Source organism: Protobothrops mucrosquamatus, unplaced genomic scaffold (assembly GCF_001527695.2).
Source record: "Protobothrops mucrosquamatus isolate PMUCROS unplaced genomic scaffold, P.Mucros_1.0 scaffold75, whole genome shotgun sequence".
NCBI classification, from domain to species: Eukaryota; Metazoa; Chordata; class Lepidosauria; order Squamata; family Viperidae; genus Protobothrops; species Protobothrops mucrosquamatus.
In genome coordinates, this window is record NW_015386452.1 from 261907 (window position 1) to 275147 (window position 13241).

At 38.2% G+C, this 13241-nt stretch overlaps 1 protein-coding gene across 1 annotated transcript in view; it reads right to left on the reverse strand.

Annotated features, from left to right (window-relative positions):
- Positions 1-13241, reverse strand: part of MAST4 (microtubule associated serine/threonine kinase family member 4) — an 85570-nt gene that overhangs the window by 47236 nt on the left and 25093 nt on the right. Inside the window, exon 2 of the mRNA XM_015812202.1 lies at positions 10591-10679. Within this exon, the coding sequence (XP_015667688.1) occupies positions 10591-10679 (89 nt within the window). The remainder of the gene's footprint in view (positions 1-10590; positions 10680-13241) is intronic.

Here is a 13241-nt window from a genome sequence, read left to right on the forward strand (position 1 = left end):
CCTTCAAAGCGCTCCATGGCATCGGACCTGGATATCTCCGAGACCGCCTTCTGCCGCAGATTACCTCCCATCGGCCGGTACGCTCCCACAGAGTGGGTCTCCTCAGGGTGCCGTCAGCCAGACAGTGCCGGCTGGCGACTCCCAGGGGGAGGGCCTTCTCGGTGGGAGCTCCCACCCTCTGGAACGAACTACCCCCAGAAATCCGGGTGATCCCGGATCTCCCCTCCTTCCGCCACGCCCTTAAGACATGGCTCTTCCAACAAGCAGGACTGGCCTAAGGGGAAATTTTTAGAGAGATTTTAAAAGCAATTTTAATAATTAATAAGGCCAAATTTAATATTTTATTTTAACTTTGTTTTAATGATAGTTTTTGGGGTATTTCTGTAGTTGTTTTTATCAGGCTGTCAGCCGCCCTGAGTCCGCAAGGAGAAGGGCGGGGTAAAAATTCAATTAATAAAATAAAAATAAATAAAATAAATGTATGTATTGTATGTATGTACGTACATACATACGAAAACATATATATGTTTTCGTAGATTTTCACGGGTACAGGTATGCAGGTCTTGGCGTATTCGGGTCTTTTCCCATGTAAGATTGAGAGTATCTTTTCAACATTTTGACGAGGTCCCACTCATCATCTTTAGGCTGGGGTCTTCGGCTTCGTGCTTGTGCGAGCAAAGTGTGATCGGAGCTGCCGTCTTTCTATAAATATTGGTGGGGGTGTGTGGAGTGCTGGCTTAGTTGCTGTAGGTGGGTGGGTTGGCTGTGTAGGGGTTATTGTTTGCGTATTGTTCAGCTGTTTCGTAACATCCTGAGTAGTTGAGGTGCTGGCTGTGTGCCCATTAGTCTTTTGTGTTATAACGACCTGGGTAATGGGTTGTGTGATTACATCCTGAGATCTAGTGTAGTGATATCCTGAGTTTTGTGTTGCAACATCCTGGGTGGTTGGCTGTGTTGTAACATCCTGGGATTTAGTGCTGTAACCTCCTAAGTTCTGTGATGTGATGTCCAGAGCATATACATACATATGTACATAACATTTCATTTGCAGAAATATATATATATAGTGAAACCTTATTTTAGCATTTTTAAAGAAAATACAATTAAAATTCATTTAAACCCTCAACATCAAAATAAGAGGGGCCTTTTGGATTGAGTTTATTATCACAAGGAAGATTTAGGAAGATTTGGGACAAAGGTGTGTATGTAATTTTTGTAGAAGAAAAGATATATTTATTGGTTGGAAAGAATTTGGAAATTATTGACAAATGTTTTCAAGGTACTAGAACAAATAGGGGATGATAAGTAAAGAATATCAGCAGCAATGGATGTATGTCAGAATTGGCTGGAGCAGTTTTGGAAGGCTACTTGTTGGACCTATGGCCCTAGTGATTCTGCTATTTGCCGAGACTACCTAACAGAATGATGTGATTTTCTGCTAATAATTCTCTTGTTATAAATATGTGAAATACATTCTCCTACCTTCATGCAAAGGAAAAGTGAGGGATTCCTAGGAAGAGCCCATTGGCTGGTTTCCACAATAGGACTGAGGAGATTTACTCTGTGGATTTGGCACAAGAGGTAGAGGGAATGCCACCCTTGTGGAATGGCTTGTGAGGTAGAATGGTTGCCTGAGCAGGCTTAAGAAAGTTGAAAAAAGTGAGCATGCAAAAGTATGGTCTTCTAAGTGGGTGAAGTGGGAGTAGGTAGGCAGATTGCTGCCCGACAGTAATAGAGATGAGTATGTTGAGAGAGATGTTAGAAGACTGCTGTAGTTAATCATATTAATGCATAATGAGACCTCATTCTTCTGTAATTAGAACATGAAACATACACATGGCCTGCATCACAAAGGGATGATAAGTGAGGACAAGGACAAAGATTTACTCACCAAGCCTCTGTGGGCATTGGTAGCCTTTATGCAAATATTTGGAAGAAGGTCCAGAAATTACTGCTTGTGCGATTTTAGTAGTGACTAGAAACAATACCCTAGAAGTGGCTGGGCATGCATGTTATATTAGGTCCTATATAGTGAAATGTGTGGATGACCTTGGAGAGCAAGGCGAAGAAACGCTGCTTAGGAAGCAATCAGACAAGACAGGCAGAAGCTCCCCCAAGAAGGAAACTTAGGAAGGAAGTGCCCTTATAGATAAAGCAGCTAAAACTGGTAGTTGGAACTTTGTACTTTCAAACTTGCAAGATGCTGTTAATGTAGCATAATAAAGCATAATTAGTTCATCTAGTTGTGTTTGTTGTCTGGTTTATAGGAGGGCTGATAAGTCTTAGAAGACAAGATTAAGCTGCTTTTGATATATTGACCGACCTGTTCCTTAACAACAACCTCCCAGATCCCATTGTTGGATTAATGGTAGAGTCCCCAAATTAGTCTTTAATATTCATGTTTTGTAGATAGGATCTGAATGAACTTGAGAGTTTATTACCTCCATGGTGAACCCAGACTTATCCAGTAGATCATAAGGCCAACATATACAAGCAACTATACCTAGTTAATAGACACATTGTCAGCTTGCTTGGTCTCAACAAATGGAAAGACTGGTTAAAAAGGTCCATCCCACGAACAAAGGACCCTTAGGGCTTTCTGAGGGCCCTTGAGAAATTTCTAGCAGTCCTGAGTCAGAGAGGTTTAAGCCATGTAAAGCATCAACAAATATGGATTCAAGAGACTTCTTCTCTTTTTACACCAGTGACCCAAACTAGGTCATGTATACCAATCTGGGTCATTTGTGTTATTAAAACATTAAGCATATAATACAAATTACATCACCTGTGGTATTTTATTTTATTTCCATAATGACATCATTATGCAAATGACATAAATTTACAGGTAAAATAACGTGGGCTTCACGTATTTTGTTCTTTGGGTTATTACATATTTATTCTGTATATCATATTGATTTTTTTAAAAAAGTTTCTACTATAAACATATTATTAAAATCAGATGAAACATTATACTTCCAAACCCTAGAACAGTGATGGCAAACCTTTTAGAGACCGAGTGCCCAAACTGCAACCCCAAACCCACTTATTTATGGCCGGGTGCCAGGTGGGTGTGGCCCACTGGGTGGGCATGGCTGTGGTGGTCATGGCAGACTGGGTGGGTGTGGCCAAGGTGGGCATGGTCACCTCGATGTTGCTCATGGGGACACCTGTGGGGGCCGGGCAGGGTTAGGGGAGATCCAGGGGGTCTCTGGCAGGTGGGGAGGTGGGTAGGAGGCTCGTCCTGCGGGGTGAGGCGAGGCAGGGCAGGGGTGCCATTATCTCAGGGCAAGGCAAGCCAGGGGCCGGGGCAGCTGCTGCCTGACACCATCGCCCCCCGCACACAGAGGCCAGCAAACGCATGGGGGCCGACAGTGTCCGTCAGCAGACACAGCCTGCCGGCCCCTCGACCGGCGCACTCTGGGGCTCCGCAGCCCGCCGCCAGCAGTTGAGAGAAGTGCCCACAGGGAGGGCTCTGAGTGCCATCTCTGGCACGTGTGCCATAGGTTCGCCACCACTGCCCTAGAAAGAAGTGGTCATTTCCTTTGGCTTTGTTACTATTCTTACATAGCAATAGCACTTATATACCACTTCATAGTGCTTTACAGTATTAAGTGCCCCAACAAAACCTGGATCCTCATTTTACTAACCTTGAAAGGATGGAAGGCTGAGTCAACCTTGAGCCAGTCAGGATCGAACTCCTGGCAGGGTGCATAGTCAGCCTGCAGTACTGCATTCTAATTACTGCACCACCATGGCTCTACATAAAATCATTCAACTTGCTGCTAAACATTGGGAATGCTTGGTAGACGGTGGTTGATATATATATTTTCCTCTACTCTCAACATGTATAACTGGAATATGTAAATTTTCTATAGGCAAAATATATAGTTGATACAAAACAAAATTGAACTTTTTATAAGCAGCAATGCCTGCCAGAAAATGAATTAGTATCTTTAAAGAAATTTTTTGATAAGCCTATACTATGCTTCACAAAAATGTATCATGCCACTTTAGTGAATACAGTTGAGTTACTGCATATAAGACGCATTTTTCAACCTTTGTTTCAGTATTTGTTTTTAACTTAGTAATTTAACTTTTAAATTATTAACTTAGTGTATCATCTAAAATATGAAGACATATCAGATATTCATTGATTAACTACTTACCATAAAATGTGCTAACAATTTAATTATAATTGTATAACATAAATCTCCTACAAATGGAAATGAATTATAGTGTATATAATATGTTATTATTTATTTAGCATATGGTATTTGTACATGAGAGCCAGAGAGTCTACAATGTTATTATATGTAGTTTGGCTGCTTAGAATTGCTAGTTTGTTTAGTTCACACGCACACGCTATCCAGGGTCCACTGCAGGGGGCGAACTAGTTCGACACAGAGAATAGCTAATGAAGTTTTGGGGGAATTATCCAGGGCTTTCTCCACCAATTTTGCCTTGCATTCGGGCAGGTCCAACGCCAGTTGGTTTCTTGCTACTGCCCAAAATGCCATTTGCTTAACACCAGAGTGGTATCTGTTTATTTACTTGCATTTTTACATGCTTTCAAACTGCTAGGTTGGTAGAAGCTGAAGTGAGTGATGGGAGCTCATTCCATCATGCAGTGCTAGGATTCAAACTACTGGAGTACAGAGAGTTGACCTTTACAGGCTGGAAAATCCAGCGTCTTTAAGCCACCGAGCCACTGTACGTCTTTATATAATAGGTTAATCTGTACCTTGGTATAATGGAAGATAATTTTTTTAGCCTGACTGGCCAAATTAAAATATTTATGTTTTACATATTTAAACTGCTTCTTCTAATCTAGAACATAAATCTGCTAAAATGAAAGACTGGATATTTATGAGTCTGAAGAAGACTTGCATGGTTTCAATCCTATTAACTTCTCCCAATTTAAATAGAATAGCTACATGATTTACATCATAGAACATGGTCCCTTACTTAAAAGGTTGCCTAATGAAAGTCAGATTTAAAAATATAAAAGAATATTGAAGAGGAACGCTAAAATTTGTATTTCTTAATGGGCGTTCTGGTTGCAGAGTCATTTATATATAGCCAGATCTTAAAAATATCGTTAGTCATATTTTTATCTTCTGTTGCTTTTGGCTGCTTAAATATTTATTTTTTTTAAAGAAAATTGAAAGTATTTTTTGTCATTTAAAACTGTTTACCCTTCCAGCTCTTTACCTGACTCTTAATCCTTTAATTCCTTCCCAAAGCTTTGTTTTCTCCCAAAATAAATCAGTAGTCTTATGACCACTCTATTGCAGTTCATATTTTATTAAGGGAATCTATTATGCTGCTGAGGTTTTTTTTAAATAAATAAATAAATAACCCTCTCTTCTTGAGAAAATTTTGATCTAATGAAAACAACGAGGAAGCATTGAGACTGTTTTACAACATGAATTATATAAACAAACTAATCAGGCAGGGAAGAGACAGGGAATTGTCAGGGGAAATTAACGTAGGACACAGCCCTATCTGTATCCATGCATACTTGGGAGATGAGCTGAACACCAATGCTTCATATTCCTGAGTTTCAAATGCTGTTATTTTTTTCTCTTTTTCTTTTAAAAGCAAAAGAAATAACAGTGAGGCGAAAAGTAAGTGCATTTGGCACTTCTTATTGGAGCAAATGTCTTACTTGTTTGATGAGACTTATTTTAGAAAAATGGAGTGCTGACCAGCACGGCCACAATTTCAACATGGGAAATGGAGTAACAAAAAGAAAGGGGATAATGGGACTGCTTTTGCTCCAACCATTTCAAAGTAATATATTTTAAATGGATTTTTTTTAACCTATTATGTATTCTGTTGGGGTTTTTTTCACTGTCCCATACCTACCTGGCCCATTTTAGGGGCTCAATTTATTCTTGTTGCAAAGAATTTTTCTTGTTGGACAAATTTTAATACAAGATTTTAAAAAGGGAAGTTTTTTTTACTGTGGAATATTTAATGGTGTGCAATTGAGAAAAAAACTAAATATTAAAATTAAGGGTTTGGGCTATAATCTTCATAACTCACATAATTTATTTCAGTATTTGTCCACCCTAAATCCTATTGTTCCCAAAGCTTATTGCTTTCAAAGACAGCGTCATGTAGTTTGTAACTACTATTGACTACTATTTAAACCTAATGAATGGGGTCAGACATTATATATGTTATTAACACAAGTTATTCATAGAGACAATGATACTGAGAGTAGCTAATCATCACTGAGTGAATCAGTCTGGTATAGTAGTTAAGGCACCAGGCTAGAAACTGAAAAACCATGGTTCCGGTCCCACCTCAGGTGCAAAACCAGATGGGCGACTTTGACCTTGTCACTCTTTCTCTCACTCTTAGGAAGAAATCATTTACAAAAATCTTGTCAGCTGCTTTCCCAGGAATCCAAATTAACTCAAAGGCACACACTATAAAAACACACACAAATATTTAAAATAGTAATGTATCTGAACTTGATATATTGTATGGGGAATATCACTGCACATGCACAGCTATTGTTGAAATAGTTTTTTAAAAATCCCGAAAACTTAGTTGGTACTGCAGCTTGTATATTATTTGATGTAATCAGGAATTTTACAATTCATGTAACTTTTCAAAATATGTTTTGAGATTTGACTGCTAGTTATGCATCTGGACAGCAAAGTAACTTTTTAAGACACAATATTTGCTTGCAAAAATAGTTAGGGAATACTTTTAATTACTCCAGAAGGTAAGAATATTTAAGTACAAAAATAATAACTATTTATATGAAGACATATTTTTGTTTTCCAGTAAGGAAAATACTAACCTTTCACTAAAAGGTCTTGTGGAAGTAGCAGTTGATTTGGTTTAAGAAAATCTCTCACTTTCAATCTGAAATTTGGTCTCTCTGGGTCCACCAGAGACTGGGGAAATTTGGAGGTACAAAAATGCAGGTGACCATTGGTAAAATATTGGAAATTGTTTTTATTATTACATACTGACCTGCTTTTAAATATAAGGAGGTATATAACCATCTCCATACACAGGAATATGAAGTACTCTATTGTTTTCATTTCTTTATATTGGTAGCAGCTAAATAATTGATTTGGCTCCTAGGAATGGACTATTTTCCTAGGTCTGGAATGAAGTTTTGTGCACATATAAAATTCTCAGCTCAGACCATTCAATATTAAAGAAACAGTATTAGTGTCTTACAGGAATTTGTTTAACCAAAAGATTTTTTTTCACTAGTGGAAAATATGAAGGCACTAGAAAAGAAAATATCTTTTATGGCTACAAATTCAATCTGATTTTATAATATTCAATGAGTTTATTGAAAATAGACCAAATTGAAAACTACACATGTATTAGTTAGATCTTAACACTTATTTTGTTAAGTATCTCTTTATCTCTTATCACAGCATATCACTGACCTGTAAAATTCATCACTTAAAGTTAATATGATGGCCACTGATATGAAAGGTGGACAAAATAGGTTCACAGGAGATATTGGACTTCTCTTAGAATAGATCTCATATTAAAGAACTACAGAGATTCTCAATGCAATGTGCCTAGTGGTGCTTAAAAGTTTGTGAAGTCTTCAGAATTTTCAATATTTCTCTATAAACATGACCTAAAATATGACTTGTCCTCCAGACATGTCCTAAAGAACTAAAGAACTAAATAAAAAACATTACACTTCTTCACTGATTTATTGAGGAAAATGATCTAGCTACATATCTGTCTGTGGAAAAATATGTAAATCTCTAGGATTATTATCAGTTCATTTGATCAATAAATTATACTCTGATATTTCAATCAGTGGGCTGATAATCAGATTCAATAGAGACAGAAATTCTTCAACATTTCTTTGTAATTTACTCAATCAGAAAAAATAATAAACATGTTAGTGAAAAAGAAGTGACTAAAGGAGGACATGCTAAAGAATATTTTTCTGCTTTGGCTCTCAGTGATGGGCACCTGAAAAAGAAAGATGGATCTTGAGTGTCATTATTTGTCTCTGTATATTTGTCCTTTTATATTTACTTTTCTTCTTGCAGAACAGCAACCAGACTAACTGGGTAACTTTGAGATATGTTGATTTTACTGACCAGAATGTTTAATTCTCTATTTCACAGAGAATTCAGATTCTGTCCAAGCAGCCTCTGTCTCTTGCCATGGAAAATAAGAATGGTGGGCATACCAATAGTTGCTGCAGACCTTTCTAGACCCTTTCAACATGTTCAAGCTACACAAAAAATGGAAACAGAACTGCCAAACTGAAAATGGAATCTGATCTTTGGAATGCAAAAATGGGGAAATTAGTGCCAGTGCTATACGAAGATGGCAGGCAACAAAATGCCTTGGAGTGAATCATAAGAGAACGTATCAACCTTATTTTATTTCTGAAACACAACCAGTTTTTAAGCTTGGTTGGCAGAGGCATGTTCCTGCTGCTTGGGCAAGGATGGCATTCTATCCTGCTTTGCATTGCAAGATGCTCTCTGTGCCTGGTCAAGTTGGACAGGTTTGATGACAGATGTCACCACCAGATCCTATTTTATCACCCATTCCCAAAATGGCAAGTCTCTTGCACTCTTACTAAGGGCTGCAGAATGCAAAGAGTCTCTGAGCAATTTTAGTCTTATCTTACCCAATCTGCTGTGTCCCCTTAAAGTTGGAAGTGAGTACGAAGAAATTACCAGGAAAGAAGAACAAGGCAGACAAAGCAAGAGAAGTCATGGAAGGTGACATGGGAGTGACAGCAAATATAGTCAGCAGGCAGGCAACAGAGAAGCAAAGGCATCTTTGGAACAGGTAACTGGAGCTGGTACATCTCATTGATGTGTATCTCAATGATTGAACTTTGAGGTTGAGTATCATGGTTCTAACTCTTGAAAATGCCACTCCAACATATGATGGGGAATACACAGAGGAGTTTTAATGTTAATTTGAGATTGTTTTTTAATTGAATAGACAAACAAGTTATTTTAATTGCAATTAAGATATTTTGTGCAAAAGCTGTGACTGAGTTTCTGAATAAGATGGAGATATAGTCTCTGAAGATGCTGGTCCCTAGAAAGAAGGCAATTATTTTTAGTATATGTATTTGTAGCTCATGCTACAAAGTATCCTACTATGCATTTTGGAGGGAAGGACTTGATTAAGGCAGAGCCTTGGATGCATATTTTAAATTATTGTTTTAATTTCTATTTAGTCATTGTATCTCCTTTTAAATACTTAATTAGTCTTCTTTTCATTCAGTTCAGGTACTTTAGCTCTTCAAGATATTAATTATTTATTACTATATTAAAACAATAACCAACTTCATGAATATGTGGAGTTTTGAAAATCCAACTGATTATTTAAAATATTGGAGCAAGCTGCTACTTAATCATTACCTATTACATCCCCGTCCCCAAGATTTGAATGGTCTCCATTCTACTGGCATCTCCAATGTAGCTCTTTGCCCAAACCTTTGGCAAGGATGACTGATGCCCCTTTTCTTTGTTTCCATCTGGGTTTGTTTCCTCTGCCAACTTGGTTTCTTCTGTTTGTGCTGTTGTTCTATTCTTTTTTGTTGTTAAAAACATTTTAAAACTGCCGAGAATCATTGGGAATCATGTGGCAGAAACATTTAATAACTTTATTTAATTATTATTAATTAACTTGAATCAGAGGAAGATCTTTACAATGGCATATTTTAATGCTTCCTCCTCTTCCTTATTGTCAGAAAAGTACTTGGATATTCTATTCTTGAAACATATTCGTTAACGTGGATTGGAGGACATTAAGAAGTAGCATATGTATTTTTACCTTTCTTCTTTTCTAGAACAACTCTGAAAGCTGTTATTAGTCCTCTTTTAATTAGATTTTTAAAAAATATTTTTTAATCCCGCTTTTATTATTTTTAATAAAATAATAATGAATGACTTCAGGTTCCTCCCTCTCTTGTATCTCTTTCCCTCATCCCCCAAGGCTCATCCACACATTCCATTATACTAATTCTCCTTCCTTCTCTTATTTTTTAATCACCATCAAAACTTTTATGAGGTGAACTGTGATTGGCCCAAGTTTACCCAACCTTTTACTAAACATTTTATTTGTACTTTGTTTTAGTTCATTAGGATCTAGCAAAAATGAATGTAGCAAAGTTCTATCTATAAGCCTCTACCATCTATTACAATTAATATCAACTATACTTGCTTTGCCTTGAGTTATAGTTCCAAATCTATTTTATGTCAGTTCTGCCTTTGATAAAGGATAGTAACCAATTTACTTTAAAAGGGGTAACTGATGTCAGTTGTTCAAATTGTATAGAGAAATCAAATAGTGATGCAATGATCAGTTTACAATGTTTCACAATGCATTAATTACAATATTTACAATTTTTCACTTCTATCTTATCAATGATTTTTGCTGTGGTTATAAGCACGAATTATTGAAATAGATGTCAAATTTATTGCAATAAATATTACACCTGTATTTCATATTATTAAATTCTACATTAACATATCACATACTATACATTTATAGAAAATTTCAAATAGAAACTTTTTGAAAATATTAAAATAAATTTTAAAAGAACAATGGTATTACCTGCATGAGCAGAAAGTGGTGAATGGGGCCGAGGCATAGCTGAAGACTGTCCATTACAGATCAAACTTTTTCGATTACTTGTCCGACAACTGTAAGAAAAGAGTAGTTGGTTATTAAATGATAATGTACTATAAATCATTAGTTAATATTTAAATAACTCAAAAGCATAGCATAGCATTTGAGTCATCTATTTCTGCACTAAGTTACAAACTTGTTACATTCTAAAATAGAAGGAATAAATCCTAGAGTTATTATCCTATATATATGAAATGGCAAAGTAGAATATATCCTATATATCAGGGAAAATGTACTAAGATTAATTAAGACACATTTAATACAAGTATTATCCAGCAAACATATTCACCCTCCACTTTCCTATTCTAGGTTACAAATGACAGTTTACTTGATATAGAGCAAATACCTTAAAGGCAAGGAAAAAGGGAAAAAATAATTTTGAAAAAAATCATTAATACAATGCATTTGTGTTTATATAGATTTCCTTACGTCAAACAGAGGAATGATTGATCTGTTTTATGATATACCAATTAAAAATCTAATTATTGAGGCAAATTTCACATCTGTGCTTGTTGTAAATAGAAGTGGCATATACTACAAAGATAAATGTGTTCCTTTGCTCATATGCTTTGCATCTCAAATACTGCCAATTACTATTTTTCTCAATTAGAGATGACAGGAATATTATAGTTGTAATTCATAACAGAAAGGATCCTTTGCAGATTTATCATAGTATTTCTAAATCTTGAAATTATAGTCAATGGTGGCTATGTGATCACTACTGGCGACCTTCCCTGCCACCTTCCCATAAGGAAAGTTAATGGGGAAGCCGGTAGGAGGTCACAAGTTGTCCAGTCAACCATTCCCATTGCTTGTGTTTTTTTCTGAGAAGCCCCCAGCAGAGCAAGTACAAGTCTCAGCTGGACTTCTGCCAGCCACCCTCAGCCCCACCTGCCTGCAATTACACCCCAGCACTTATCCATTCACTCTTGCAGTAGCATACCAGTGCCATAATCCTTTAAGCAAGGATTTTACCTCTTTAAATTATGAGTGTAGTTAGACATGATTTATTAAGGAGTTACTGTTTATTCAAGTCTCTTGAATGAGTTACTGGTTATTCGAGACTCCTGAACACATGTTCTACTGTCTTACTGCATTCTCCAGTACAGGAGACGGAGACTCCACCAATGGGTTTCCTTTGTCTGCCTGCTCTTGAGACCAAGTATGCAAAACTTGTCACGCCCCTTCCTGCTGGTAATCCAGTCTTAACTTGGTCTCCGCTCTTGATGACTCGTTTTGGCTTGGCTCTCTGCTAGATCAGGTTAGACAAAAGAACTACCATTGGTGAAGTCTCATTTTTATATTGGCTATTTCTAAAACTTTCTATATTTAGTTAGTGATTGGTGTAGCTTCCCTCAGGCTGATAACAGTTTGTTTGGGAGGTGAGGGGTGAAGGGGGGGTGGAATCACCTTGCCCTCATTCCTCCCAAATTTTACAACCAACGTGGGGGGGGAGGTTGAAGATCAGCAGAGACCACTTGCTGATCTTGTCCTCCACCTGCCCAATTTTTTCCCTCAGGGATCCTTGGGGGAAAAAAAGCAAGACCGGACTCCTCTCAGGCCCCTTTCAGGCCCGTCGAGGCTCCTTCAGCCGCTCGAAACTTGGCCGCATTTTCGGCGTTTTTGAAGGTTTTTCTAAGCAATTTCCTCACTTTCCCCTTGCAGCTAGCTTTCTATTAGAGCTTCCCTTTGGGACTTCTTCTGTCCCACAGGGTCTCTGGTAGATCGGCAGGGTTATCGGAGGCCTTTTTCAGCCTCCCACAAGTCGCGGCCGCCACTTTGGCCGCATTTTTAGCGTTTTTCAAAATTCAATATTTTCAAAACCCTTCCAGCTAGCATTCTTTTAGGGACTCCTCTGGGACTTACCCAGTTCCAAGGACCTCTAACAGTGCATTGGGGGTGTCGGAACTCTATTTCGAACCCCCACGAAGTTGCGGCCGCCATTTTGGCCGCATTTTAGCCCGTTGCATTTTCTTTACAAAAATATTCAGTCCTACGGATACAGCCCAGAGCACAATTTCCCGAGCCCTATACCCCCCCCCTGGACCTACAACAAGTGGTTGGGGATCTTGGAGGCCCGTTTTGAGCCTCCCCAAAGTTGCGGCCGCCATTTTGGATGCAATTTGGAGACTAATTCTTCTTGCCTCAGCCCTTCTATCTCAGCTCATAGGACTGCTAGCGCTGTTTTGTTTTCCCTGGGCACCTCATTAACCTACTGGGTCGTGATCTGCCTTTTTGGGGTGCCTTGGAACAAGGCTGCATAGAAGACCTGTTCAACAGCGTTGGGGGGAATACACTCCCTCACTTGCTCAACAAAGGGCGACCATTTTCGGTTATTTCAGGCCTAGCGGGCCTACCAACAAAATTCTCACAAGGAAAATTGCATTCCGGGCTCTGGGTAGGATTTACCCTGGTGGGTGTTCACTGTTCACTTCACCCCGGTAGCCGCCATTGCGCTTTTAAATTATTCCAGGCCTCAGGGGCATCTGGGGCGTCCTGGTACTGTGGCTCCATTTTTCTTTTCTGGTGCACATCGCCTGGTCACCTAAGGCCTCCGGGAGGAGCCCAACTGGTGG